The sequence below is a fragment of the Corythoichthys intestinalis genome, chromosome 8 (assembly GCF_030265065.1).
Source record: "Corythoichthys intestinalis isolate RoL2023-P3 chromosome 8, ASM3026506v1, whole genome shotgun sequence".
Taxonomy (NCBI): Eukaryota; Metazoa; Chordata; class Actinopteri; order Syngnathiformes; family Syngnathidae; genus Corythoichthys; species Corythoichthys intestinalis.
In genome coordinates, this window is record NC_080402.1 from 21,898,682 (window position 1) to 21,925,473 (window position 26,792).

At 40.1% G+C, this 26,792-nt stretch overlaps 1 protein-coding gene across 1 annotated transcript; it reads left to right on the forward strand.

Moving 5' to 3' along the window:
• Window positions 1-95: 95 nt before the first annotated feature.
• On the forward strand, window positions 96-26,792 carry mttp (microsomal triglyceride transfer protein). Its single transcript, XM_057843415.1, has 20 exons — window positions 96-1,302; window positions 1,415-1,467; window positions 1,554-1,773; window positions 2,532-2,719; window positions 2,829-2,972; window positions 10,051-10,158; window positions 10,236-10,352; window positions 10,414-10,553; window positions 10,629-10,779; window positions 10,859-11,016; window positions 12,642-12,810; window positions 12,896-13,003; window positions 13,126-13,338; window positions 14,294-14,505; window positions 14,599-14,696; window positions 16,697-16,818; window positions 16,884-17,111; window positions 19,910-20,034; window positions 25,857-26,027; window positions 26,102-26,792. The coding sequence occupies exons 3-20, from the start codon at window positions 1,713-1,715 to the stop codon at window positions 26,247-26,249; spliced, it is 2,661 nt and encodes an 886-aa protein (XP_057699398.1). The 5' UTR covers window positions 96-1,302; window positions 1,415-1,467; window positions 1,554-1,712; the 3' UTR covers window positions 26,250-26,792.

Sequence of the window (26,792 nt, forward strand, 5' to 3'; positions counted from 1 at the left end):
TAAATGTGCGGGGTGGGGGGGTGGGGGTGGGGGGGGGGGGAGTGACTTTAAAAATTTCACACCATTTTAAACACTGTAGCGCTAAATGTGAGAAAATGTCGTAATTTTGAGCATGTGCTGCTTTACAAACGACGCCCCATATGCCTATTTCAGAATCACAAGGGGTGCAAATACTTCTGCTCCTCACTGTATATAATGAAGGTGATTATTGTAGGTATTGAAAAGTTTCTACTATTTTAGACTTTTTTTTTTAAAAAGTAAATATATATATATATATATATCATTTAGAAGAAGCATGAAAATGTTTTCAGCAAAAGTCAATTTTAAGCACTTTAATCCTCATGGAGGAATAATGACGCTTATTGGGCGGATCAGCTACTGTTTCAATTCTTCATATTAGTTCAGCAGGAGACCACTAGAGGAGGCACTCTGTTCGGAAGCAGTAACCTCTGGTGCTGTATTGCCAACAAGTGATGTCAATCACACTTGCAGCTTTCTTCTCCATTGATGGTTTTCAGGTGTGTGTTTGTTTTTGAACTCTGAGAACAAAAAGAAAAGTCAGCGTTTTTTTTTTTTTTTTCCGTTTTTTTTTTTGTATTAGCTGGTAGATTTTCACAGGAAATTGGGAGATTTTTTTAAAGGCATGTAATGTATAACATGTTGGTATTTGCACTTAAAGTAATTTATAGCTTATAAATAAATGGCATTTAAAAGAAAGGCACACATGCACCATCACCAGCATTATTTAAATACTGCAGAATTTACTTGACAGGGTTTTGCAGTCATGTTTTTTTTTTAATCACCAAAAACTTAAAACGATTGTTAATGTCGATTGATCACTCTTTCTTACCACTCAGTGCCAAATATGTGAGCTCAGCATATTCTTGGTTATTAGTTTGAATATTTTTTTCTGAAATTTTTGTTTTGTCGTCTCGTGTGTGAATAACTGGATTGTGGAAAGTTGTAACTATATCTGAATAAATGTCGGTCTTTATATAAAATTCGTACATTGTCTTTGTGTTTTTTCCCCCCCAATTAAACAATTTTTGTGGTCAATTGACAGTTGAGTATTCACAATTTTTTAAATCTTTTTTTAATTGCTCACACATATTACTTTCCTAATTCACAATCAACTTTTGGGGGAATGCCAATAAACCTGGTGCTTTCTGAAGAGGTGTAATTTGAGTCGGGCTGGTTTCACTCAGCACAGACCTCCTGCTATTCTGCATCAACAAAGTCACAATTGTTCCCTCAAGTAGAAATAAGGCATCTAACAAGAGGACGTGTCTTCACATCTGCTGGGTAAATAGACTCATTCACATTTTTTGGGGTGCATTTTTTAAAAATATAACTTCTGCTTTTATTTATTGACTGATCTGGCCATGTTTTCCAAATGAAATCCTCTTCCTTACAGGTTGATGACCACTAGTATAATTTCATTGATTCACTGATCACTTGGTCAGACGGGTAAGTAAGCACCAATCACTAGCATTGTTTCCTGCCAAATCTGTGCTCATCAGGTTAATGATTTGCTTGTTATCTCGTATACTTAGTACTTGAGCATGGAGTTTGGAGTCTGCCCTCCCCTCTGATAAAACATAATCGGAGAAGCTTGGACTTTCTTTGCCTCTTTTTGGCCCTCGGTGCCACTTGACACACTCGGACACGTTTGTGTGTCACTTTGATTCATTTGGCTGCAGAGAGAACACACGATGTTAACTCTTGCTGTGTTCTTGCTTTGTGCAGCCTCCTGTGTGGTAACGCCAGTCAGTGGTGAGTACTCTGCTCAGTAAGGATGCTATCTTCGTTTTTTTTTGGAAAATTCAGATGTTTATATTTTTATTGTGTAATCTAAGGATGTCGATCTATTTGACAAATCAATTTATTCCCCAGTTTTTAAAAATGAAATCAAAACATCCTTGAGTGGACGCTGTGAATGTCTTGGAGGTACTATTACCTGATTTGTTGAAATCAATGAGTGGTGACGAAATCTTATTCTGACACGTCAGTACATCTTCATTCATTACGAGAGTCATATCTGAGAAAGAGCTGGTCATTAGTAGCACAGAGGACGAAATGTTATCTTGAACACACCTAGTGAAACGGCCACTGATTGCATCAGAAGACTTTGTTTGAGGCAAATGACAAGAGAAACTCATTTATAGAATAGAAACTAATTTGGCTGGTTGTGGGCATTTTGTAATAACACAGAACAAAAACATGATATCATAGAGGAAATACTAAAACTAGTGTTGGAATCCACACCCAAAAAATAGCATAAAAACAGCTGTCAGAATTGTTGTCAAACCTAAAACTAAAAGCTAGAAAAAATGTGATCTTCCCCTCCTAACAAACATGTTCTTTCGGTACCCAATGTATTTTGGATGGGAAATCTTAAGGGGAAAAAGTTAAGGTTGTTAATTTGCTAATTGGAGTTATATCATCAGTTGATTATCCATTTGGATTTATTAAATGAACGGGAATGCTGCTGTTTTGCATATTCTCAAGTTGAGATGGTTGTGTTTCCACAGGTGGTGCAGCGGGACCCCAGCTGAATAACAACCAGCTGTATAAATTCAGCTACACCACCGAGTTGCTGGTGGACAAAGCCCAGAGGTCAAAAGAGGGCAGCGTCGGTTACAAGATCTCCAGTAATGTGGATGTCAATCTGGTGTGGAGAGATCCCGGCAACAAGGATGAGCAGTTAATCCAGCTGAAGGTTGTCTCCATATCTTTTTGCACGGAAAAAAAAAAGTTACCTGAGCAGGACATGTGATTTCACTTTGGTTTAATACTGCTCAAGCCTGCTTCTTGTGTCTCTCCGCTAGATCTCCAATGTGAGAGCTGACCCAGTATCTCATCGATCCATGAATAAGAATGTCCTCCATGGAACCACAATTGAAGATTTACTGGGTAAAACAAGACTGGAAGCCCTGACAAAGCCTTTCTTTCTGCACCTGAGAAATGGAAAGGTACTTGTCAGAATTAAAAAGTTACATTGACATAAATACTCATTCATTATCAGTGTTTTAGATGGTTGCTTCTAGAGTATTAATGACTGTTGTCCTCTTAACTTGGTCACGTGATTCTCATGGGTGATGATGTTGGCACTGGCAGTAAAATGTTGGCCCTTGAGCATGACAACGCATTCGGTATTCCTGTGGAAGCTTCAGGTGGCACAATCGTTTCCACTTTAGACGCTTCTAGGACACTATATGATTTAAAATGAACTTCCACTGTCAATCGTGTGATGCCTCGTAGTGGTTGTGTCATAGGTGTATTTGATAGGTCTGTTTTGGGGTTGAAATGGCGTTCAATAGTGGCCTTCAATTGCTCAGCAACATGCTGCTAAGAATTTTGGAAATCAGATGATGTCTAGAACAGAAAAAGAGACTAGACTAGACCTATGCTGAGCAATCCTTGGCATATCCATCTGAGTTGTGTGATTTAAAAATAATAATCATGATGTACAGAATGAACAAAGTGGAGTGAAACAATACATCGAACTGAGATCTTTCTATTGTCCTAGCTGACTATCCGGCAAATATTTTATTGTCATCCAATAAAAAAACGAAATTGTATGGGGTATGGCATCGTGGTGAACATCGATCCGGATTGATATGTCGATCGGTTAAGAAACGATCCAATCAAATCAATTAAAATTTGAAACCAAGGGCGTAGGTTTGGTCTCAACATTGGTAGGGATGATATGATATAACAGAATAGCCTGCATGTAAACATTTTGCTGGGAACAGGACATTAATAGGACCAAACAGATTGGGTCAACGGGGGTCAGGGCTACATTTCTCACGAATATGAACCTAATTAACTCATTCACTCCTAGCCATTTTTACCAGAGCAAGGCCCTTCGCTCCCGGCCGTTTTTCTGGATTTTGACTGATTTTGCAAGGCCCACAGAAAATTCTGTTTTATTGCTATATAAACATGGAACCCACCAAAAGAAAGATTAGACTCTCTTCTTTCAGCAGAAAAAAAGTAAGTTCATATCTTTTTCCATTCTTTAGAAATCAGCATTGGAAAATAGCTTAGTTTGAGCAATTTTCCCATTTCTGATGAAAAAACGGAGAAAATGAGCTTTATGTAAATGCATACATTCAAACATAACTTTGACTTTAGCAAAGCTATTTTTTTAATTAGTTACATCCCAAACATCTGAATGTTTTCCTTTTACAAAATACCATGAACAACCAGACAAATAGAGCTTTTGATAGCAAAGTAACAATTTATTTACACTTGACTACTGAGAGATGACGCCTTGTCGCTGAGATGACGCCATTGTCGCCGCGTCAGCCGTGTAAACTTTTCCCTCATCGTTGTCTCTCACAAAGATGGATTATTTTTGCGTCTCTGCGGGGTCTGCTCGGCGAGCCGCTGCACTGGGGTCCCCCTCGTTTTGCTCGGTCGTCCAGCGCCTGGCTTCCCAGGCATCCTCTCGCTTGTTTTGTTCGGTTGGAACGCCGCCTGGCATCATGCCGCCAGCGCTCCGATCGTGCTGCTAGGCCGTTCATTGCTGTTGAATCAGGTTGCATGTCTTACAAAATGCACTACTGCCCTCCAGTGGCCAATTTTATTGCTTTAAAATGGGTTTGGAGCCTTGTTTTTTGTTTCTCAGATCAATCGGAAGCTATAGATTCTTTTCTGGGGGGGAAAAAAAAAAAACGCAAAAGATGTAAAAATATGTTTTTGGGGACAATGAAGCATTTAAAAATAGAACGTATTTATACGTTTCTGGGAGCAAATAAGTTAATTGATAGGCTAAATCAGGGGCCCTGATTACGTTGATCGCGATCGACCACTTGATTGCGATCGACCAGTTGATTGCAACGCTAGTGTAGGTAGCTTGCAGCATCCCAAGGTAATTATGATTATGTTGTGTAGTGCGAACAACATATGAGGTTATGCAGCATCATTTTAATGCACATAGTTAATTATGTTGTGTGAGAAACATATGAGGTTAAGCTTTTTACATTGGTTACAGTGGCTGCTGCTGGCCAAAAAAAACTTCTAATATCCCTCCTTTTCGAAGGGAGCTGAGGAGACAGCATGTTGTCAACAATCGACATATATTTTTGTCGGGGCTGTGTGAGTGTGAGCATGAGTGTGTTGGGGTGCGTGTGTGTGTGGTGGGGGTGGGTCAAGTCATTAGCCAATCAAACGTGCGTGTGTGTGTGTGTTTGGGGGGGGGGGGGGGGGGTTACCAGCACATTCAGCAAATGAAAAGGGGTAAGTCCTAAATGATATTCGTCAGAATACCGATGCAGGCAAATCATCTGTTCTGCTACTATTGGATCTCAGCGCCGCATTTGACACGGTTGATCACAACATACTACTCAGCAGATTGGAACAGTGGGTAGGGCTTACTGACACTATTCTTCAGTGGTTCACATCCTATTTACATGATAGGGATTTCTTTGTGTCAATCGGAAATTATCAGTCAGAACGAACCAAATTCACGTGTGGAGTCCCTCAAGGGTCAATTCTTGGACCACTCTTATTTAACATCTATATGCTTCCGTTAGCTCAGATAATGGAACAGTATGACATCTCCTATCACGCCTATGCAGATGACACACAACTGTACATTTCTGTGTCCCCACATGATTATAGTCCCTTAGTCTCCCTGAGTAAATGCATTCATCAAATCAATGAATGAATGTGCGAGAATTTTCTCCAGTTAAATGTGGAGAAAACAGAGGTGATCATTTTTGGGCCAAAAAAGGAAAGGTCAAAGATAAGCAGCCAACTTAGCACAATGTCACTTACAGCTACAAATCAAGTCAGAAACCTTGGCGTAATTATTGACTCAGACCTAAAATTTGATAGCCATCTAAAGTCCGTCACTAAATCCGCTTATTACCACCTAAAAAATATAACCAGAATTAAGGGGCTTCTGACTCAACAAGACATGGAAAAACTTATGCATGCATTCGTTTTCAGCAGATTGGACTACTGCAACGGTATATTTACAGGTCTTGATAAAAAATCAGTCAGGAAGCTGCAGCTAGTACAGAATGCTGCAGCCAGAGTCCTCACAAATACAAGGAAGCTGGACCACATTACACCGGTTTTGAAATCGCTACACTGGCTTCCAGTGAGTCAAAGGATAGACTATAAAATACTACTGCTCGTCTACAAAACACTTAATGGCCTTGGACCAAAATACATGCTTGACTTGTTAGATTCCTATGAGACATCTAGACCCCTAAGGTCGTCTGGAACGGGTCTTCTGCATGTTCCAAGAACCAGAACCAAGCAGGGTGAGGCAGCATTTAGTTATTATGCTCCTCACCTCTGGAACAAGTTACCCGAACGTCTGAAGTATGCTCAAACCGTTAGCTCCTTTAAATCAGGGCTAAAAACGCTTTTGTTTAGCACTGCATATCCATAACTGTCTATATATTTCAATCTACCTGCCTTCTATTCCTCTTGTGCATATCTCCATTGCTGATTTCAATGATTATTATTAGTAGTAGTTTTGGCTTTATTTCTATTTTTGTTTTATTTTCATTTATTTATTTTTATTCTGTGATTAAATGCGATCTTTTGTCTTGGTTTTTACGTTGTGTTGATTTAAATGTGATTTTTATGGTTTTCATGTGATGTAAAGCACTTTGAATTGCCTTGTGTTGAATTGTGCTATATAAATAAATTTGCCTTGCCTTGCCTTGCCTAAATGTAAGTCTGAACATAATGAAAATAATTCACTTAATAATGGTAGGGTCAATTCTATCCTTACAACATATGGGAAGACAATTTAAATTACCTATATACCTGAACTCATTATATAATGCAAATAAGGTTGCTTATAAGTTGGTGGGGGCAATTTGAGCATCCTGAAAAGTTTGTACTGTTATGTCCCTACTGTCCCTATGGAAACCTATGCACTTGATTGAAATACAAAACATTGTACAATATCATGAAATTTTAGAAATGCCATTTTGTTAAAAAGAATAGTTTTCATTCAAACGTCTGAAAATAGCCCAAAATGTTTTTTTACTGCATAATCTTCAATCTGACTGGTTTTATTAAATACTGCATGTACATAATATCATATTAAATCTGTAGGAGGCCCTCAAATCAAAATTGAATCGTAGCAGACATTGTTGTATCAGCAAATATTGTATAGGTGTCCAAAGATGCAATATCGTATCGTCATGATTGTCGTGATTTACACTCCTAGTTCCAGCTGCGTCGGAGAATAAAGCTTTACTTTTTGAGTAATCTTTGACATAATGAGTCTAAAAACTGTCTTCCCCCGTGGTTATTTGTGGGAATTCACAAAGCCAAGAACACATACACACATAGTGTGGGACAGAAGCAATGGATGTGCTATTTTTGGTAGTCCTATCTGATGTTGTGGTTGAATACCAAATTAATGACATAGTTATCGGGGGTCACTTTGGGATGATGTCATTTGCTTGACTTGTAGAGCACATGGAGCATGACCTGAAAATATGATATTTATATGATATATGATATACACCAGAAGTTCTCAAACTCTTTACACCACCTCAAAAAATATTTGGCTCATGAGCAACATTAAAATACTGTAATGGAGCAGGCCAAATTGTTCCTGAAAAATGAGGCAGAAGTTTTATTTAATATCTTTGTATCCCAGCAGGGGCGGTGCTAGGTGTGCGACTGGGCCAGCCCCTCTAAGGGGCCTGGCTTGTGGGTATGAAGGGGTGTGGTTAGGCGAAGGGAGGGTCAAACTGAAAGGAGACGCACTGAGCTGGAATATAGTGTTAAAATATCTCTGCCAGCCACTTGGCTGGTTGTCTGGAGGGGCCCCCAAGACATTTCCACTAGCACCCCACACACACACCAGACCATCATCTTGAGAGGCCTGTGAAAGTGTGGAGGGGCCGCGTGCACCCCCAGTGTTGGACGGTCCAGTCGGGGCGGGGGGAGGGGGGGGGTCTCGTTCAATGCTTATCGCACCCGGGCCCTGTTCACATTTGTTCTGCCACTGTATGCCAGAGTTTCATAAATATAGGAAAGTTGAAGACTGTAATTAAAGAGATCCACAGATAGAAAGACTTGTAGTTCTTAAAAGATTAACATTATTAAAAGGGCGTAGGTTTGCATAGGGACAGTAGGGACATAACACTACCAGTTATTCAGGATGCTTAAATTATCCCCACCAACTTTTAAGCAAACTTATTTGCGTTATATAATGATTTTAGATTGTCTTCCTATATGTTGTAAGGAGAGAATGGATCCTACCATTATTAAGTGAATTACAGTACTTTCATTATGTTCAGACTTGCATTGACCCCTTTTCACTCGCTGAATTTGCCAGTGCATTTTTTTCACTTAAAAACACATTTGATTGGCTGATGACTTGACCCCCTCACACACACACACACACACACACACACACACACACACACACACACACACACACACACACACACACGCCTTCACAGCCCGACAGAAATACAACATGCCGCCTCCCCCGCCTCCCTTCGAAGACAAGGGTTTTTTCCGCCAGCAGCAGCCACTGTAAGTAATGTAAAAAGACGTCAATGTTGTGGAGGTGGGGAACACACCACTAATTTTGCTACTGCTACAGTGCTTCAATTCAATTTTTTTTACTTAAAATTCTTGAAATAAGAGCTAGCTGAAAATAAGCTTAACAGACATATTTTAAGCAAAAAGTTTGTATATTTAATTTTAAAAGAAAAACTTGTTTGTCAGAAATGTTCATAATTCAAGAATATTGTTCAAAACATTTTATAGCAATGTTTTCATGATTTGGGTGAAAAATTACTAACTTTTAGATGTATGGACGCAATATGAACAAATAGTAATATTAAAGTGGAAGAATCTGATGCATTAATCTTTTAACTAGCCTTTAACACTCAAAATAAGATGGAGAAAATTATTTGACTAGATTTAACAAAAATGATTAAGATTAAGACGTTATAAATTTTAGGTGTGAAAGTTGGTACATGACAATACAGATTTACTTTGCATTAATCATTTAGCCTATCAATTAATTAGGTTCATATTGGTGAGAAACTTGGCCCTGTCCCCCGTTCACCCAATATGTTTGGTCTTATTAATGTTATGCTGTTATATCGTCTCTACCAATATTGAGACCAAACTTACGCCCTTGCATTATTATAAGTTAAAATAATTTGAAATTGAAAACCCTCTTGATGTTTTCGTTTTTTATACAATTTGTAAAATCAGTTTACCTAACTAGTAGGTCGCCAATGTTGTTGATGTCGCAGGGTGGTGACGTTACATAGTTATGCTGCCGGGCTTCCAGAGTATGACTCCAGCGACATAAACATGTCATCTGTTCAACCCTTTCAATTTGAACCGGAGAGGAACATTAATGAGCATGACAGCACTGTTGATATTTCACAAAACAAGCAGCAAAAGCAAAATGAACAGGAAAGACTGGATTGGACGAAAGTAGAAAAAAAAATGGTGCTACACCGGCGAAACGTCCTACAAGAGGCGAATTTGACACCCATTGCTTTAAAATTAAGCTTTCGTTTTCTAAAAGTCGATATTGGTGCTTCACAAACTGTTATCAACATTGCAAGATAAAAAGTTAATTATACATTTGTTGTAAATTGACAAAACAATTTTGCAGTCAATGGCCCACACTTGTGGCAGTATTTTTATGATAGCATGCCATTTGACATATAGATTCCGAAAAGAGGCATTTTAGCAAACATGTAGGATCCACTTATTTTTTGCTTGGAATTGTCAGCTAATTTGGCATTTTACTATCAGAGCTGATTAAATCAAGCAAATCATTGCCTATGTCCATCTGCACTCTACTCTTCAGTAATTACTATATCATGTGTACCCAAGACTTTTTTTTTTTTTTGCTTCAATCTAGATGTCCAATATTGTCATGTAAATAGCAACTGATGTCATGACCAGGCACTATTATGCGCAAGTGTGCAAAGGAATTCTGACACCATGATAAAGGAATGCTCGGGTTGAAGCCCGGATGCCTGGTTGTGACATCTGTAGGTTAAATTCAATTGTCATTTTTTTCTGCAGGTTAAAGCATTTTACTCCTACTGGGCGGAACCTGTCATCATCAAGAACCTTAAACGGGGCGTGTCCAGTTTACTGCAACTGCAACTCAATACGGGAAAAGTTATCGAGGTAAACGTTATACTCGGACACGAAATTTGATGAGATGGACGTTTGATGAGTTTAAAAGAGAAATTGTGTGGAAACAGAATGATGTGTCCGGAAGGTGCACGGTTGCATACAAGGCAGAAAACAACAAAGTGACGAGGACAAAGTTCCTGGAGTCATGTAAGACCGAAGAAACTGGATTCACCACACACAGCCAGGTCAGTTAGTGGACAACCATCTCACCCATGATTCGTTGTATTGATTTGGGTCACGCCTCAGGTTTTGGGTGTGACCCGGAAGTCTAGCTCCATCACTGTGTTCACAATCGAAGATGGTTTCATCCGCTCAGCCGTGTCCCGAGAAAAACACTTACTGATTGTCAACGCCCACCGGTCTTCATCTGCAAATGTTGTATCCAGGTAAAGGGATTCAGCGAGAATTCTTCTAAACACATAATTGTTCTGAAGACGTAAATGCATTTGATGGCTTCACAGGCAGAGATTCACACTGATAGGCACGGAAGCCGGACCTCTGGAGAGTGCTGGAAAAGATGCGGCCATGGTTGTCAAGTCTATCGATGCCAAGCTAGCAGCTGTTGGTATCAGAGCAGAGAAGATGAAAACTCGGTGCAAGACTTGTCCGTCAGTGAGTAATTCTCTTCTATTGTATACTTTGGAGATATCACCGGTTAATGTACTCATCAGTTAACTTTGTCCTCTTTCAGCTCTTCGAACACTGGCAGGCTGTAGAGACTAAACTGGAGCCGGGTAGCTTGTCTAAGGCATCAGCCCCTCGCAGCTTCCTGGAGCTTATCCAGAGCATCAGGAAGGCGACCAAAGGCGATATTCTCAAAGTGCTAAAGAGTGCCAGCAAAACATCTCTGTTAGTAGCTGGATTTCCCTTTCATTAACTTAAAGTGCCTGTGACGGCATAAAAAAATCTTAATAGCATTATTATGTGAATTAGAATCATATTTTGAGACGATTCGACTATATACAACAATTCGGCAAAGCGCAGATGACAAGAAATTAGTCTTTTAATCTGCCATTTAGACCCGCCTGTCATTATAGTGCTCTAGCGTCCCCAGCTGGATAACGTTGGCGGGGTCACGATTTCATCTGATTTAGAATTCAGCCCATTGAGGGAAAAGATTCAGAACGAGGAAAATACAACAGAGAGCAGCAAAATGTCATGATTGTTTCAATTTCTCTACTCCAATATATTTACAGCATATTCTTTTTATCTAAGTATTTTTCCCCAATTACTAAATAAATGGTATGGTAATGACGAATAACAGTCTTGTGCTAAATGGAATATGAAATACTAAAAATGCATTTATTCAGTACGACAGGGCAAAATTACTGCATAATGGTCAAAACTTCCTCTCCCGAACGGTATTTTATGCCACCGGAGTAAATCCAGCTTTTGTCATTTCCCTTCCCCGGCTTCGGAGACAGAGGAAAGAGCGTAAACAAAACATGAGGCGTGACAGCTAGCCGAAATGCAAACTCAAATCGAGCAGCTTTTTTAAGTCTTATCGTTGCCTTTCGAAAAGAAAAATGACACAAAACTACCCCGACTCATGTCACAAACGCTGGCGGGGTTGATTGTCTTCACCGATCGCCCAGCTCCCAGTGGTGAGCAAGTTATGGCTTGTCGTTCTGCTGCGGCCACGGCAGGATGGCAGTGCTCGTCGAGGGAATGAACTCCGAAAAAAGCCCATTCTCGGTGGACACGCAAATAGGACCGAGCGAGCTGCATCGGCCAGCCAAACATTGGAGCGGGGGACTGCTCGACGCCAAGCCGAGGAAAGCGCATTCTCGGCGGACACGCGGATAGGACCGAGGGGGTGGAAGTGACCATGGTGTGTGACAAGCCGCCGGTTGTCGGCCGAGTGGCCTTCTCAGTGGACAAGAAGCCTTGTCACCCACAAAATGCAAGCCAACTCTTTATTAGAACGTGTGCCATGATCCCAGTTTTTGACATAATACAAAACACTTATCTTACTCACTTCCTTGTAGGTCCAATGGTCCCACAGTTGTCGGACTTGTTTTGGCCATTATCCGCGGTGAACGTGAACTTTTTGAAACCCAAAAAGGCACACACGCCTCTCCCTGGTGCAGCAACAAAAGTCTGCAGCACATTGGGCTGGAGTGATGTGAAAAATAAACGAAATAATCTGCAAAATCAGATAAATCCACAGTCGTTCTGCATACTGTAGTATTGGCTGTATACTGAAGATGATTAGCCGGCTGACGTCACTTTCGCATTCTTCGTCAATCCAGGAAGTCACTCATTTTCATGGCGCGGGATTCAAAAAATTGAATAAATATATCGATCGCTTCCACACACATCCAAGCGGTCCATTTCATTCAGGAGCATAAAATACCGCGTAAAATATGAAATAAACATGCTTTTTGCTGTCATAGGCACTTTAATGATTGCATCTCTTTCTCTCTTTACGTTCAGTAGAGTGTTTAACCCTAAATTTTTGTCTTTAATTTTAGTCCTCAGGTGGTGGATGCTGTCACTTCCTCCCAAACTACAGCATCTCTGGATGCCATGCTTGAATTCCTCAACTTCACCGATGCCAAAGGTATGGTTCTGCAGGAGAGGTTTCTTTATGCCTGTGGATTTGCTTCACATCCTAATGAGAGGATGCTTCAGACACTGCTGGTGAGTCCATCTTATGAAATACAAAAACAAACAAAAACACTAGCTGACAAAAATTTGTTGTGCTGATGCTGGATTTTCCTTACAGGACATTTCGAAAGGAAGGATTGGTAGCCCTGACATCAAGGAGTCTGTGGTGATTATTATGGGAGCCCTTGTCCAAAAACTCTGCCAGAAAGGAGGATGTGACTTATCGGTGAGCAGCAAGCAAACATTTAAAAACTAAAGTGGCGCTATAATTTTAGGCCATTCAAAGCCTGTTTATGTTCATGATGAGGTTTAGCGCTTCTGTCTGACTGATGATCTTCAAATTCCCAGACAGTCGTTGAGGTTAAGAAGATGATTCTGGAGGGGCCAGACAGTACACAAGAAGAGTCCGAGGTCCAGATGTTCCTTCTGGCTCTAAAAAACTCTCTGCTCCCTGAGGCCATTCCCATCTTTACCAAATACACAGAGTCTGAAGTGGGCGCATACAGCACCATCGCACTTACCAGCCTGCAGAGATACGACGTCTCACTTATCAGTGATGAGGTTAATAATCAGCACATACTCATCTGATACTCATACATCACAACGACAATTTTAATTATTTTTTTCATATAACAATGTCCCATCAGAATTCTGCTAGCAACAACTTGAAAACTAAAGCGAATAATTTAATTAGACTAGTAAGCATATCATTTTGTGGCAAATTTGGAAAGAAAATATTAAAGCATTTTCAAGGAATAGCAACATTTGTAAACAACGGCATATAAAACAATGTGTTGAAACGGCTAGTAAAAGTGAAGATGTAATTTTCAAACATTAGACAGTTTTATGGCACCACTGTCAAAGTGTTGCCAAATACTAGAGCTACCATTTAATGAAATAACTGGAAGGATAACTGAAGAAATAATTAGCACAGAACATGAATTTTGATTGTTATTTACATCTGTAGCAATGCAATGCATGCTAGGAGGCATGTTGGATGGCAACAGTGTTGACAGCAGGTGTCAGCAGAGGTTGACTGTCTCCCCCAAGTGATGGCCAAATGAAGCTTCTTGAAGCAATGAATCATGGTGATTCATTTGGTCTTACGACAGTGTTATGATACCGCTGTCAAATAATGTGTTCCTGGTTCATATCTTATGATGTAAATATCCCATAATACAATGAGGACAACTGCGGCTTATCCATGAACAAATGCTGTTTTTTGTGTCAAATTTGGTGGGTGGCGGATTATAGTCAGGTGCACCTTACAGTCCGAAAATTGCGGTAGTTCTTCTTAAGACATTGTGGTTCCCTGCTAAAGCTAGCATATTTGACACCGCCAAAACATTATTACAGCATATATCCCAAAGCAAGTTACTACTATAACATTTCAAAAGAATCTTCAAATGAATTGTTTTACTAATAAATTTTGAAAAACACCAAATCTATGAGAACAATATGGAGGATAGGTTGTCGGACAAATATACAGGATGGCTCTATATATTTGTGATTTCAGGTTAAAAAGACGGTGAACAGAATTTACCACCAGAATCGAAGGATTTATGAGAAAAATGTGCGAGCTGCCGCAGCAGATGTCATCCTCAGCAGCAACCCCTCTTACATGGAAATCAAAAATCTCCTGTTGTCCATCGGACACTTTCCACATGAGATGAACAAGTATATGCTGTCGAAGATCCAGGACATCCTCCGCTTCCACATGCCTGCCAGGTGCGTTGTACATCATTAAAATTGAAAATTGTTGCTCTGAGCAGAAAAGTAACGTGGGGACAAAAAAACATACTATATCCTATTTTCTTTCAGCAAAGTTTTGAAACAAGTTATGCGAGAGATAAATTCACACAACTATGATCGGTTTTCAAAATTCGGGTCATCATCTGCATACTCAGGATTCATGGCAAGTAAGTAGTCAATATTTGAAGCATTCATGGCTTTTGCTCTCAAGTACAACTAGAGCCATTGTAATGGATCTAATAACTTGGTTTTATTCCATCTAAATTTAAGTAAATAAGAGTTTCAAATATGCACATTACATTAACTCTTTGGCTGCCATTTACAGCTATAAACGTCCAGTCCCTTTGAAATGGGAGGGTTGGATGGAAGTGAATGGATTGAACGTCTATAAAAATGAATGTGTATTTTTAATTATCAATTTTACTAACTACAACAGCACATACTTTGTGTATGCATTGATCCCTCGTTTTTCTCGGTTAATGGGGACCAGAACCCATCGCGATAAGTGAAAAACCGCGAAGTAGCCCGCCCCTCCCCGCCCCCAATTTTTTAAATTTATTTATGTATTGTGTGTTCAATGTATTTATTTAGATTTAGCATCGGAAAGAGATACAATGATATAAGACCAGTGTTGTTAATAACGGCGTTACTAACGGCGTTATTTTTTTCAGTAGTGGGTAATCTAATTAATTACTTTTCTCATCTTGGCAACGCCGTTACCGTTACTGAGGGCGAAAGGCATGCGTTACTATGCGTTACTATATTGGTCGAAAAGTCTGAGGGAGACGGACTCACCGAGACGACAGAGCCGAGCAGGCAAGAAAGTTGTGACGCCGAGCAAACGCGATGCTAGGTAGCTCCAATAATACATGCCGATAGCCTACAAACTACGCCCGCATGTTATGGTAGACATGGTAGATATCACATGTACTGTACATAGATATAACTAGATGCAAAATGACAGACATGGCACTAAATGAGTTAGTAGACAGCCGCCATCTTAAAGCAGTAGACTTTTTTAGGACGGCTCTGTTGTAGAGAACGTAAGTAACTTTTTATCTAAAATACTTCTAAATCGGCAAAATCTTGACTTGAATCTATCTTTAAATGATGAAACATTTTTAAAACTTTCATATGTCGAAAGTAGAGAGAAGGAAACTAATGCAATAATGGGAGCAATTTTAACAACTTTTAACAGTTGATTCAGGGTAAAGGGTAAATTAGGGTAAAGAATTGGGCTCGGGCCAATTGTACCAAAAACCTTCCCAAAAAACTTCACATAGTGTGGCCAATGTTTTTTTTTGTTTTTTTTTTTGAGGGGGGGGGCGGGGGGGGGGGAGTAATTATCACCAATTACTTTGCCAAGTAACTAATTACTCTTACATTCAGGTAATTGAGTTACTAACGCAATTACTTTTTGGGAGAAGTAATTTGTAACTATAATTAATTACTTTTTTTCAGTAAGATTAACAACACTGTATAAGACATGTTTTTTTTTACTTTTTTTCCCCAAAAAGATCATATAAAAAAAACTTAAACGTTCATACATATTTTAATAAATGTTTTTTTAAGCACTTCAAATTTAATAATTATGATGTTTTAAACATGTTATTGCCCACCAAATTATTTTTTAAACAAGAATAAAGTAGAACAATGCTCGTCTTTATTAAATGCTTCATTGAGTGTGTCCACTCAAATCCTCTCAAGTTGCTCACTCACACACAATGAGTTGCCACAGCAACTGTTTAACAAGCTAAACGATGATTGACGCATGAGGCAAGATGAAACCTTAATGTCTGTCAGTCATTGTTAATTTTAATAAGCAAGTCCAGTGCACTGCCTGACTAAGAAAAGTAGCAGGACTGAGAGTGAGACTACGTGATCGGATCAGGATATCTCATCTGTATTTATTTGTTTTTTTAATTGGGGGAAAAAAATCTGCGATGGACTGAGGGCACGAAGTTTAAAGCGTGAAGTAGCGAGGGATCACTGGACTATATAATTACCTGGGCTGGCAGTAAATGTGATTCATTCATGTGCATTATTCTGATTTTTTTGTTTGTTTGTTGATAACTTGTATTTTATTAAAACTCCTAAATGCTGTCACATATCCACCAAAATAATAAGGCAGAAAAATGAAGTGTCTGTTATCCTTCCCTTCCCACAGAATCTGTTGACGTTACCTCCACATACAGTTTGGACATTTTGTACTCCGGCTCTGGAATCCTGAGAAGAAGCAATATGAACATTTACGCTGCTAGTAAAGGAGCCACACTACACGGATTGCAGGTTTGGATAATCAGCCATTTTAGAGAAACATACGAAGATCAAATTTTACTTCTGCTGTGTTCTAGGTTGCGATCGAGGCACAGGGTTTGGAGTCCCTCATTGCCGCCACACCGGATGAGGGCGAGGGAGACTTGGAGTCATTTGCTGGGATGTCGGCTCTGCTCTTTGATGTCCAGCTGAGACCTGTCACCTTCTTCAAGGGTTACAGCGACCTCATGTCCAAAATGTTCTCCATGACTGGAGAACCCATGAATGTGGTGAAGGGTCTCATTCTGCTCACTGATCATTCCGAGGTATGCAGCTGACGCACTTGGGCGAACGTCCATTCCATGCACACAGTGCATATGAAAATACTACACGCCGCTGTTCAAATACAAGGTTTTTATGATATTGAAACACGAGACCAAGATGAATCATTTTTAAACCTTTGATTGGACAAAGCAGTGTAGTTATACTTTTAACTTCTTAAAAATGTCTTTAAAAGCATTAAATTTGACTTATAAAAGTGCAAGAACCCTGTAATGCAGTGGGGCAAATAAATATTTAGTCAACCACCAATTGTGCAAGTTCTCCTACTTGAAAAGATTAGAGAGGCTTGTAATTGTCAACATGGGTAAACCTCAACCATGAGAGACAGAATGTGGAGAAGAAAAAAAAAAACAGAAAATCACATTGTTTGATTTTTAAAGAATTTATTTCCAAATTAGAGTGGAAAATAAGTATTTGGTCACCTACAAACAAGCAACATTTCTGGCTGTCAGAGAGGTCTAACTTATTCTAACAAGGGCGAACGAGGCTCCACTCGTTACCTGTATTAATGGCACCTGTTTTAACTCATTATCGGTATAAAAGACACTTGTCCACAACCTCAGTCACTCACACTCCAAACTCCACTACGGCCAAGACCAAAGAGCTGTCGAAGGACACCAGAGACAAAATTGTAGACCTGCACCAGGGTGGGAAGACTGGATCTGCAATAGACCCTACCAATTGTCCGTCAAAACATAGTGTTAACCTGTTACGGCTACGTACATTCCTCCTATTTACGGCGTGTTTTTCTGCTCCTTAACATTAATAATCAAAATGGTGAAGGCGTGTGTGGCTGTTGGTTGCACCAACAGAGAAGATGGAAGGAGAGACTTGAAGTTTTACCGTATTCCGAGGGATCCAAAGAGGAGAGCGAAATGGACGGCTGCAATTCGACGTGAAAACTGGGCACCAAAAAATCACCACAGACTATGTAGTAGTCATTTTATATCCGGTAAGATGCATTTAAGATATACTTAGAGGGTTTTGGGCTGACAAATAACCACAATTAAGATCATTGCTAGGCTAATCGCCGACAACATACACGTATGTATGCAGTGAGAGTGCTATCGCTAAACCATATAAACATTAAAAGCCTTAACTCCATTGACAAACGACATGAAATACATTAGACTTGACAGTGGATGTTAGCAATAACAAAAGATTTTGAATTGAAAATTTCGTAACTCACCTTTCCAAGCACAAGATAGATTCCTGCCGAATTTTCGTGGACGAGGACCTGTTTCACCCAACCAGCAACGAAGTATTTATAAGCCTCCAAGCTCTGATTTTGTGTGGACAAGATAATTGTAAATATCAGCGTAGCAGATGTCAGGCAGACAGGGCGAAGACAGTGGGTCGAAAAACATCGATTTGGGCATCAAATATGGATCTGGCGACTGTATAGAACGAAGCTTTTCCACATAACGCCTTTTATGCAACACATCCAATGAGTTTACGGAGTTTACATCAGAAAGCACCGGGTCTTCCATGAAATGCATTTTAAATTCCTCGATCAATTGAAACCAATGCTAATACAGAGACAAAATGACGGACAAGTGGGCGGAACCATACAGCGAGCACGTGGTTTTGTGACGTCGGTGGGTAGGGTCTATAGGTAAAACGCTTGGTGTAAAGAAATCAACTGTGGGAGCAATTATTAGAAAATGGAAGACATACAAGACCACTGATAATCTCCCTCGATCTGGGGCTCCATGCAAGATCTGACCCCGAGGATTCAAAATGATAACAAGAACGGTGAGCAAAAATCCCAGAACCACACAGGGGGGACCTACAGAGAGCTGGGACCACAGTAACAAAGGCTACTATCAGTAACACAATGCGCCGCCAGGGACTCAAATCCTGCACTGCCAGACGTGTCCCCCTGCTGAAGCCAGTACACGTCCAGGCCCGTCTGCGGTTCGCTAGAGAGCGTTTGGATGATCCACAAGAGGACTGGGAGAATGTGTTATGGTCAGATGAAACCAAAATAGAACTTTTTGGTAGAAACACAGGTTCTCTTGTTTGAAGGAGAAAGAATACTGAATTGCATCCGAAGAACACCATACCCATTGTGAAGAATGGGTGTGGAAACATTATGCTTTGGGGCTGTTTTTCTGCAAAGGGACCAGGACGACTGATCTGTGTAAACGAAAGAATGAGTGGGGCCATGTATCGAGAGATTTTGAGTGAAAATCTCCTACCATCAGCAAGGGCATTGAAGATGAGACGTGGCTGGGTCTTTCAGCATGACAATGATCCCAAACACACAGCCAGGGCAATAAAGGAGTGGCCTAGCCTGTCTCCAGATCTCAACCCCATAGAAAATCGGTGGAGGGAGTTGAAAATCCGTGTTGCCCAACGACACCCCCAAAACATCACTGCTCAAGAGGAGATCTGCATGGAGGAATGGGCCAAAATACCAGCAACAGTGTGTGAAAACCTTGTGAAGAGTTACGGAAAAGGTTTGGCCTCCGTTATTGCCAACAAAGGGTACATAACAAAGTATTGAGATGAACTTTTGGTATTGACCAAATACTTATTTTCCACCATGATTTGCAAATAAATTCTTTAAAAATCAAACAATGTGATTTTCTGGGTTTTTTCCCCACATTCTGTCTCTCATGGTTGAGTTTTACCCATGTTGACAGTTACAGGCCTCGCTAATATTTTCAAGTTGGAGAACTTGCACAATTAGTGGTTGACTAAATACTTATTTGCCCCACTGTATGTATACAATATGCATAACACTGTTTCGGATATCATCCTACTTTTTTACTTGTAGGTCATTCAGTTGCAGTCTGGTCTGAAGGCACGCGCAGAGTTCCAGGGAGGGCTGGCCATTGACATCTCTGGTGGCATGGAGATCAGTTTGTGGTACAGGGAGTCAAAAACCAGCGTAAATAACAGGTAAATTCCAGAAACCGCACAATAAAACAGTCCAAAGTCAAAGCAATTCCTTTCTGTAATGATCACATACAGTGAATAGTTCACAACCTTGTCTACATAAGCTGCGGTATGTTTGTTAACAACTGCACATACAAGTGTGATGGAACACCTCTGGAGACCTCTGCTGCAATTCTTAGAAAAATAACCTTTATGGTTGTTTCTGAAGTTCTTGCCATGTCAATGCGCCTCAAATAGACCCGTGTTGATGTAGGAGTCATGTGAACTTTAAACGCTCTATAAGTGTTGTCTGATTCACTTGTTCCACTTGACAAGTTGGAAGTGATCCAGTATTGTGCTTCACACCTATCTCACTTTAAGGCCTCGCATGAAACGTGACGTCAGCGCTGTCTGGCTCGCTATTTTAGAACATAATACATGAGAGCAGGCATGTGTATCGGATGTCTTTGGTGGTATTTGGTGGTGTGTAGTGCCACTGAATTGAAAATTTGCTGTGACAATTCATTGTATGGTTGCATAAATAGTGTTTTTTAAAATGCATAAGTATCTTTGATAATGTCGGGATGTGCAAATGTCAAACATAAAACTGGAGTTGCAAGACGTTTTGCTGACCATTGTCGGTGGATGACTACAAAAAGGAAAGTGGAAATAGGGCTTTAGGCTTTTCACTGTTAAGGGAAAAAGCAGGACCTGACATGTCAGTGCAATCGAATGGCAGAAGCAGGTGAATGGATCAGCATAACTGTGCCTCTTTCACCCTGATAATAGACTGACGGCCTAACTATAGACACAGAACAAACCACACACATGCATCTTTCCCAGGGCATGCCCCCTTGGCCAAAGTTACAGACAGGTGGATTTTTGAATGGAGTTGAATAGGTGTGCACTTTGTTGCATGGAGTAGATGCAAGGGCGTAGGTTTGGTCTCAACGTTGTTAGGGACCATATAACAGTATAAAATGCATGTGCACTTTTAGCTGTGGACGGGACATTAATAGGACCAGATTATTGAACGCGGATCAAGGCTACATTGCTCACGAATATGAACCTAATTAATTGATAGGCTAAATCAGGGGTCCCCAAACTGCGGCCCGCGGGCCGGGTACGGCCCGCCTCCACATTTGTTCCGGCCCCCTGAAAAAATTTTTTTTTTTTTTTTTTTTTTCAATAGTGCTATATGATTCCTAGTTTTTTTCTGTGAATAACCCAGAAAGGGTTATTTGGTTCTAATCTATTTAATTAATAGTGTTATTATTTTTTATTATATTCAGGGGTGCACATAAGTGGTCCGCATGCACGCATGCATACTGGACGTAGACAAACGCGCTGGCCCTCAACGGCTTCCATACGCTTTTGCGTACCGATGGCTGACCACTGTATTTGCGGCGTACACGAGAAAATCACTTCTCAAAATTTCAAAGGGGCAGGCACCACTGAGTAATTATTTCCGTGTTTCCCCACCCCCGTCAAAAGACAGACAGACGACAGAGACGTCACCGGAGTTATCGAAAAAAAGGACTTTTGCTGAAAAGTGGCTGCAGGAGGTACCATGGCTAGAAGCAAATGATGCTCGCACGGAAATGTGGTGCAAAAATTGCCGTGAGAATCCCAATGTTGCTGATAAGAGCAGCGCATTTTATATCAAATAATTTCAGCCATCCAAACTTTGAAAAGCACGAAAAAAAACAGAGCCTGTGGCAATATGGCGATGTCAGACAGGACCCCACTCGCCCTATGAATAAGTGGCGGAATAAAGTTAATGAAGAACAGCGCCATGCACTCCACTGACAAACGTGTTTTTGCTCGCATTTCACAAAGCTAAACATGCACGTTCAATGAGCTCTTATGAGGAGGACTTCCCACTTTTACAAAGGCTTGGAGTTAATGTGGGAGCCGCATAATGCCCTTTATTTTGAATTAGAGCCTTTATGTTTATTTCTTTACATTTCACTTCAAAGTAATGGAAATGTTGTTGTGCCAGTTGATGTTAGTCAAGCGTTAGTTGTCAATGTAATTAATTAAAGGTAATTGGCTCTTAGTAAAGCTTGTCATAATTCTGTTGCATCAGGTGGGTCGGCTCTCAAGCTCATTGAGGACCAAGTCACATCTCCAGGTCCTCATCTGAGAACCTGGGCAAAAAAAATATGTGCACCCCTGATTATATTATATTATATTATATTTATTTCATTTACTTTTGTTCCGTGAAGAATCTAGAAAGGGTTATTTGATTGTGGCTTTCTTAAAAACAATAAATGTTTACATTTAGGCACTCCTGCAATCGTCACACTTTTTCTGTTACAAACTGACCCTGGCCCCTCATCAGAGAAGGGAAAAATTATGTGACCCTCACAGGAAAAAGTTTGGGGACCCCTGGGCTAAATGATCAATGCAAAATAAATCTGTATTGATTTATACTAACTTTCATGTGTATTGGTTCAGGTGATACAACGTTCAATTCAAACCTTTGTTTTCAAAAACGACTGAAGAAACATTTTTCAGTGCAAGTCTCTTTATTAAAAAAACTGGGAGCTATCCAAGATTGGGTCCACTTCTGGAGGACACTGGTGCACTCCTAGACTCAAACTGAAGTATTGTAAAATAAAAGTGATTTGGGAAAAAATGAAAAAAAATCTGTGATATCCAAGGACCGATCTACATCTGAGGCATACGAGACTACCCTAAGGCTCGGACCAAAGTACTCTCATTAAATTCTGATGTGTAACTTCATTTCACAGATTTTTTTTTTTTCATGTCAGTGTCCCCGTGAAGTGGACCCATTCTTGGATAGCTCCCCGTTTTGTCTTTTTTTTAATCATGGGACTTGCACTCTGAAGGCAACGTGTTGCATTACCGTAATGCACATAATGCAAACAATGATCCAAATGAGGGACTGCTGTCTTGACTTTGCTGTTCCCTGTGGATGCTGGGCTGACCGCAGTAACTTTCAGGTTAGCAAGTTCACAAAGCGTAATGTTATGCTAACTCTGATGCAGGTCGCACTTTCAGTAACAAAATTAAGGGTGTTTCCACCACCTTCACAACATTGATGTCTTTTTACATTACTTACAGTGGCTGCTGCTAGCTGAAAAAAAAAAAAATTCCTCCTTTTCGAAGCGGGCGGCATGTTGTGGACATGAATCTGTCAGGGCTGTGTGAGTGTGTCTGTGTGGTTGGGGGCGGGGCAATTCATCAGCCAATCAAACGTGCGTTTGAGGGGGAAAAATGGACTGGCACATTCAGAAAGTGAAAAGTAATAAATGTAAGTCTGAACATAATGAAAGCAATTCACTTAATAACTGAAGGATCTATTCTATCCTTACAACATATGGAAAGACAATCTAGATTACCTATACAACTGAAGTCATTATATAGACTGCTGCCCAAAAGTACTGACACTCCTGCAATTCTGTCAGATAATGCTCAATTTCTCCCAGAAAATGATAGCAATTACAAATGCTTTGGTAGTAATATCTTCATTTATTTTGCTTGCAATGAAAAAACACAAAAGAGAATGAAAAAAAAAAAAAACAACTAAATCATTATCATTTTTACACAAAACTCCAAAAATGGGCCGGACAAAAGTATTGACACCCTCAGCCAATACTATCCATTAGTTAGTTTCTTACAATAGTCTGCTGGAATTTTAGACCATTCTTCCTTGGCCAACTGCTCCAGGTCTCTGAGGTTTGAAGAGTGCCTTTTCCAAACTGCCATTTAAGATCTCTCCACAGGTGTTCTATGGGATTCAGGTCTGGACTCATTGCTGGCCACTTTAAAAGTCTCCAGTGCTTGCTTTCAAACCATTTTCTAGTGCTTTTTGAAGTGTGTTTTGGATCATTGTCCTGCCGGGAGACCCATGACCTCTGAGGGGAGACACAGCTTTCTCACACTGGGCCCTACATTGTGCTGCAAAATTTGTTGGTAGTCTTCAGACTTCAAAATGCCATGCACATGGTCAAGCAGTCCAGTGCCAGAGGTAGCAAAGCAACCCCAAAACATCAGGGAACCTCCGTCATGTTTGACTGTGGGGGTCGTGTTATTTTCTTGTTTGCCTTGTTTTTTCCCCTGTAAACTCTGTTGATTTATTTTCCCAAAAAGCTCTACTTTTGTTTCATCTGACCAAAGAACATTCTGCCAAAAACGTTTTTGGCTTTCTCAGCTAAGTTTTGGCAAACTCCAGCCAGGCTCTTTTATGTCTCTTGGTCAGAAGTGGGGTCTTCCTAGGTGTCCTACGATAGTCCCTTTTCATTCAGACGCTGACAGATAGTACGGGTTGACACTGTTGTACCCTCGGACTGCAGGACAGCTTGAACTTGTTTGAATTTTTAGTGGAGGTTCTTCATCCACCACGCAATCTTTCGTTGAACTCTCTCGTCAATTTTTCTTTTCCATTCACATCTAAGGAGGTTAGCCACAGTGCCATAGGCTTTACACTTATTGATGACACTGGGCACTGTAGACACAGAAACATTCAGGTCTTTGGAGATGGACTTGTAGCCTTGATATTGCCCATGCTTCCTCACAGTTTTGCTTCTCAAGTCTTCAGACAGTTCTTTGGTCTTCTTTCTTTTCTCAATGCTCAATGTGGTACACACAAGGACAAAGGACAGAGGTTGAGTCACTTTTAATCCATTTTAAATGGCTGCAAGTGTGATTTAGTTATTGCCAGTAACAGGTGCTGTTAATTACACAAATTAGAGAAGCATCACATGATTTTTCAAAGGGTGCCAATACTTTTGTCCGGTCCATTTTTGGAGTTTTGTGTAAAATAATTCCCCCCCGCCCAATTCTCAATTCTCAGTTTTTTGTGTTTTTTCATTGTAAGCAAAGTAAATGAAGATATTACTTCCAATGCATTTGTGATTGCAATCATTTTCTGGGAGAAATTGAGCATTATCTGACAGAATTGCAGGGGTGTCAATACTTTTGGCCAGCAGTGAAATGCAAATAAGGTTGCTTAAAAGTTGGTGGGGACAATTTGAACATCCTAAAAAGTTCCTAGTGTTATGTCCCTACCGTGTGCCCTTGAGTATGTGGGAAGTTGTTTGGATGAAGTAAATAAGTAAATAAAGATGGGGAAGCACTTGTCACAGGAAGATTTTTTTGTTCATGCATTGTTTTAAATTGTAGCCTTTTGTTGTGGACCCCTGCTCTCAATTGCTAATGAATGGTGGCTTGTGTATTTGCCCTTGATTGTCAGGCGACCAGTCCAAGGTGGATGAATATATTATTTCACTGTTTATGTCATTGCTGGTAGTATTATATTACGTATTGTTTGGACTATACAAAAAGTCGCACCAGCCAAAAAATGCACATTGAATAGGAAAAATCATACATAATTCACACTGGAGTAGAAGTCACATTTTGGGGTGGATTTTATATTATCTGAGACCAAGACCTTACATTATACATTATAGTAATAACAATGAAATGAAGAACAACAGGCTAAATAGGTGTCTGTAAACTTAAGTTATTCAGAAACTGTAGCCTAGACAGCACTACAAAACTTGTTTACCAAACACTCAGCCTCAATCCAAATCTCTACCAAATCCATTAAAGTCATAAGTATCCATTTCAAACAACTCCGCCAAATCTGAAAGTATAACCATGCTTAGCTCACCATTCTCACAGCTGTCAATGTGTGAGTCACACCTAAGTATTGCTGCATGCCCAGTCAAACGATGAGAAAAAGTGCAACTTGGAGTCCGGAAATTGCAGTAGCTGTTTTCTTTGGGCCTCACACAGAGTCAATGTAGATTGCAGACGATAAGTACATTTTTAAAAATAATCATTTTCATTGAGCGTTCATATGTGATGTTTTGCAGGGGAGCATTAGTGGTCTCCGGTAATGTTACAGTAGACATGGACTTCATGAGTGCCGGTTTGGAGGTCAGCTTTGAAACTGAGGCATCCCTTGACTTCATCACGACTGTCCAGTTCTCTGAATATCCTTTCCTGGTGTGCATGCAGATGGATAAAACCACCTTTCCTGTCAGGTACTAGAGAATCCCAAATTAATTAAACCTCCTCAACCCCAAAAAACAATCTGACAATCTTTACTACTTTTCAGTGAGTACACGAAGAAGCATGAGAGCCTCTCATCAGGGAAAAGCGTAGTTTCACAAAAGAGCAAGAAGTTCCTCATTCCCGGCTCGGAATTCCCACTCCACCAGGAAAACTCAAACATGTGCAAGAAGGTTTTTGACTCCAGCGGGTAGAGGAGACACCACTAACTCTCAAGAGGAGTTATTTTTCATTTTTGGGGCAGTTTATATTTCCCCTCTATGAGGTTTTGGTGCATTTCAGCAAGTATACATCATACCTCGGTATCACACAGTGAAACACCCTGAGACAAATGTGATGAATGTTTACATTCCTGTGAGTATTTAAATAATCTGATGTTTTGTTTGCAATTGGGACTTCTTGTGTTGTCTTGTTATGGCTTTATTTGAAAATATATTTATGTTGGGCACATAACATTACAGTATAAAAATGGGTTGGATATGTAATGTACTGTAACCCTGTATTAGTATTACATTATTCACTTGTTGTTTTACACTGTACTTACAAGATCTGGGCTGGGGTGAAAAATCTACAATTAAACCATCTACATTTGAAAAAAAAATCCCATTAGATCACTGCTCTGTAAATGTTGCGCTAATATGACATTATTGTCTTGTTTTGCAAACACCTTGTTTTAATAGAATTTGATGGAAATAAACTTACACTGATGACTCCATGTCTAATGAAATACTGTATAC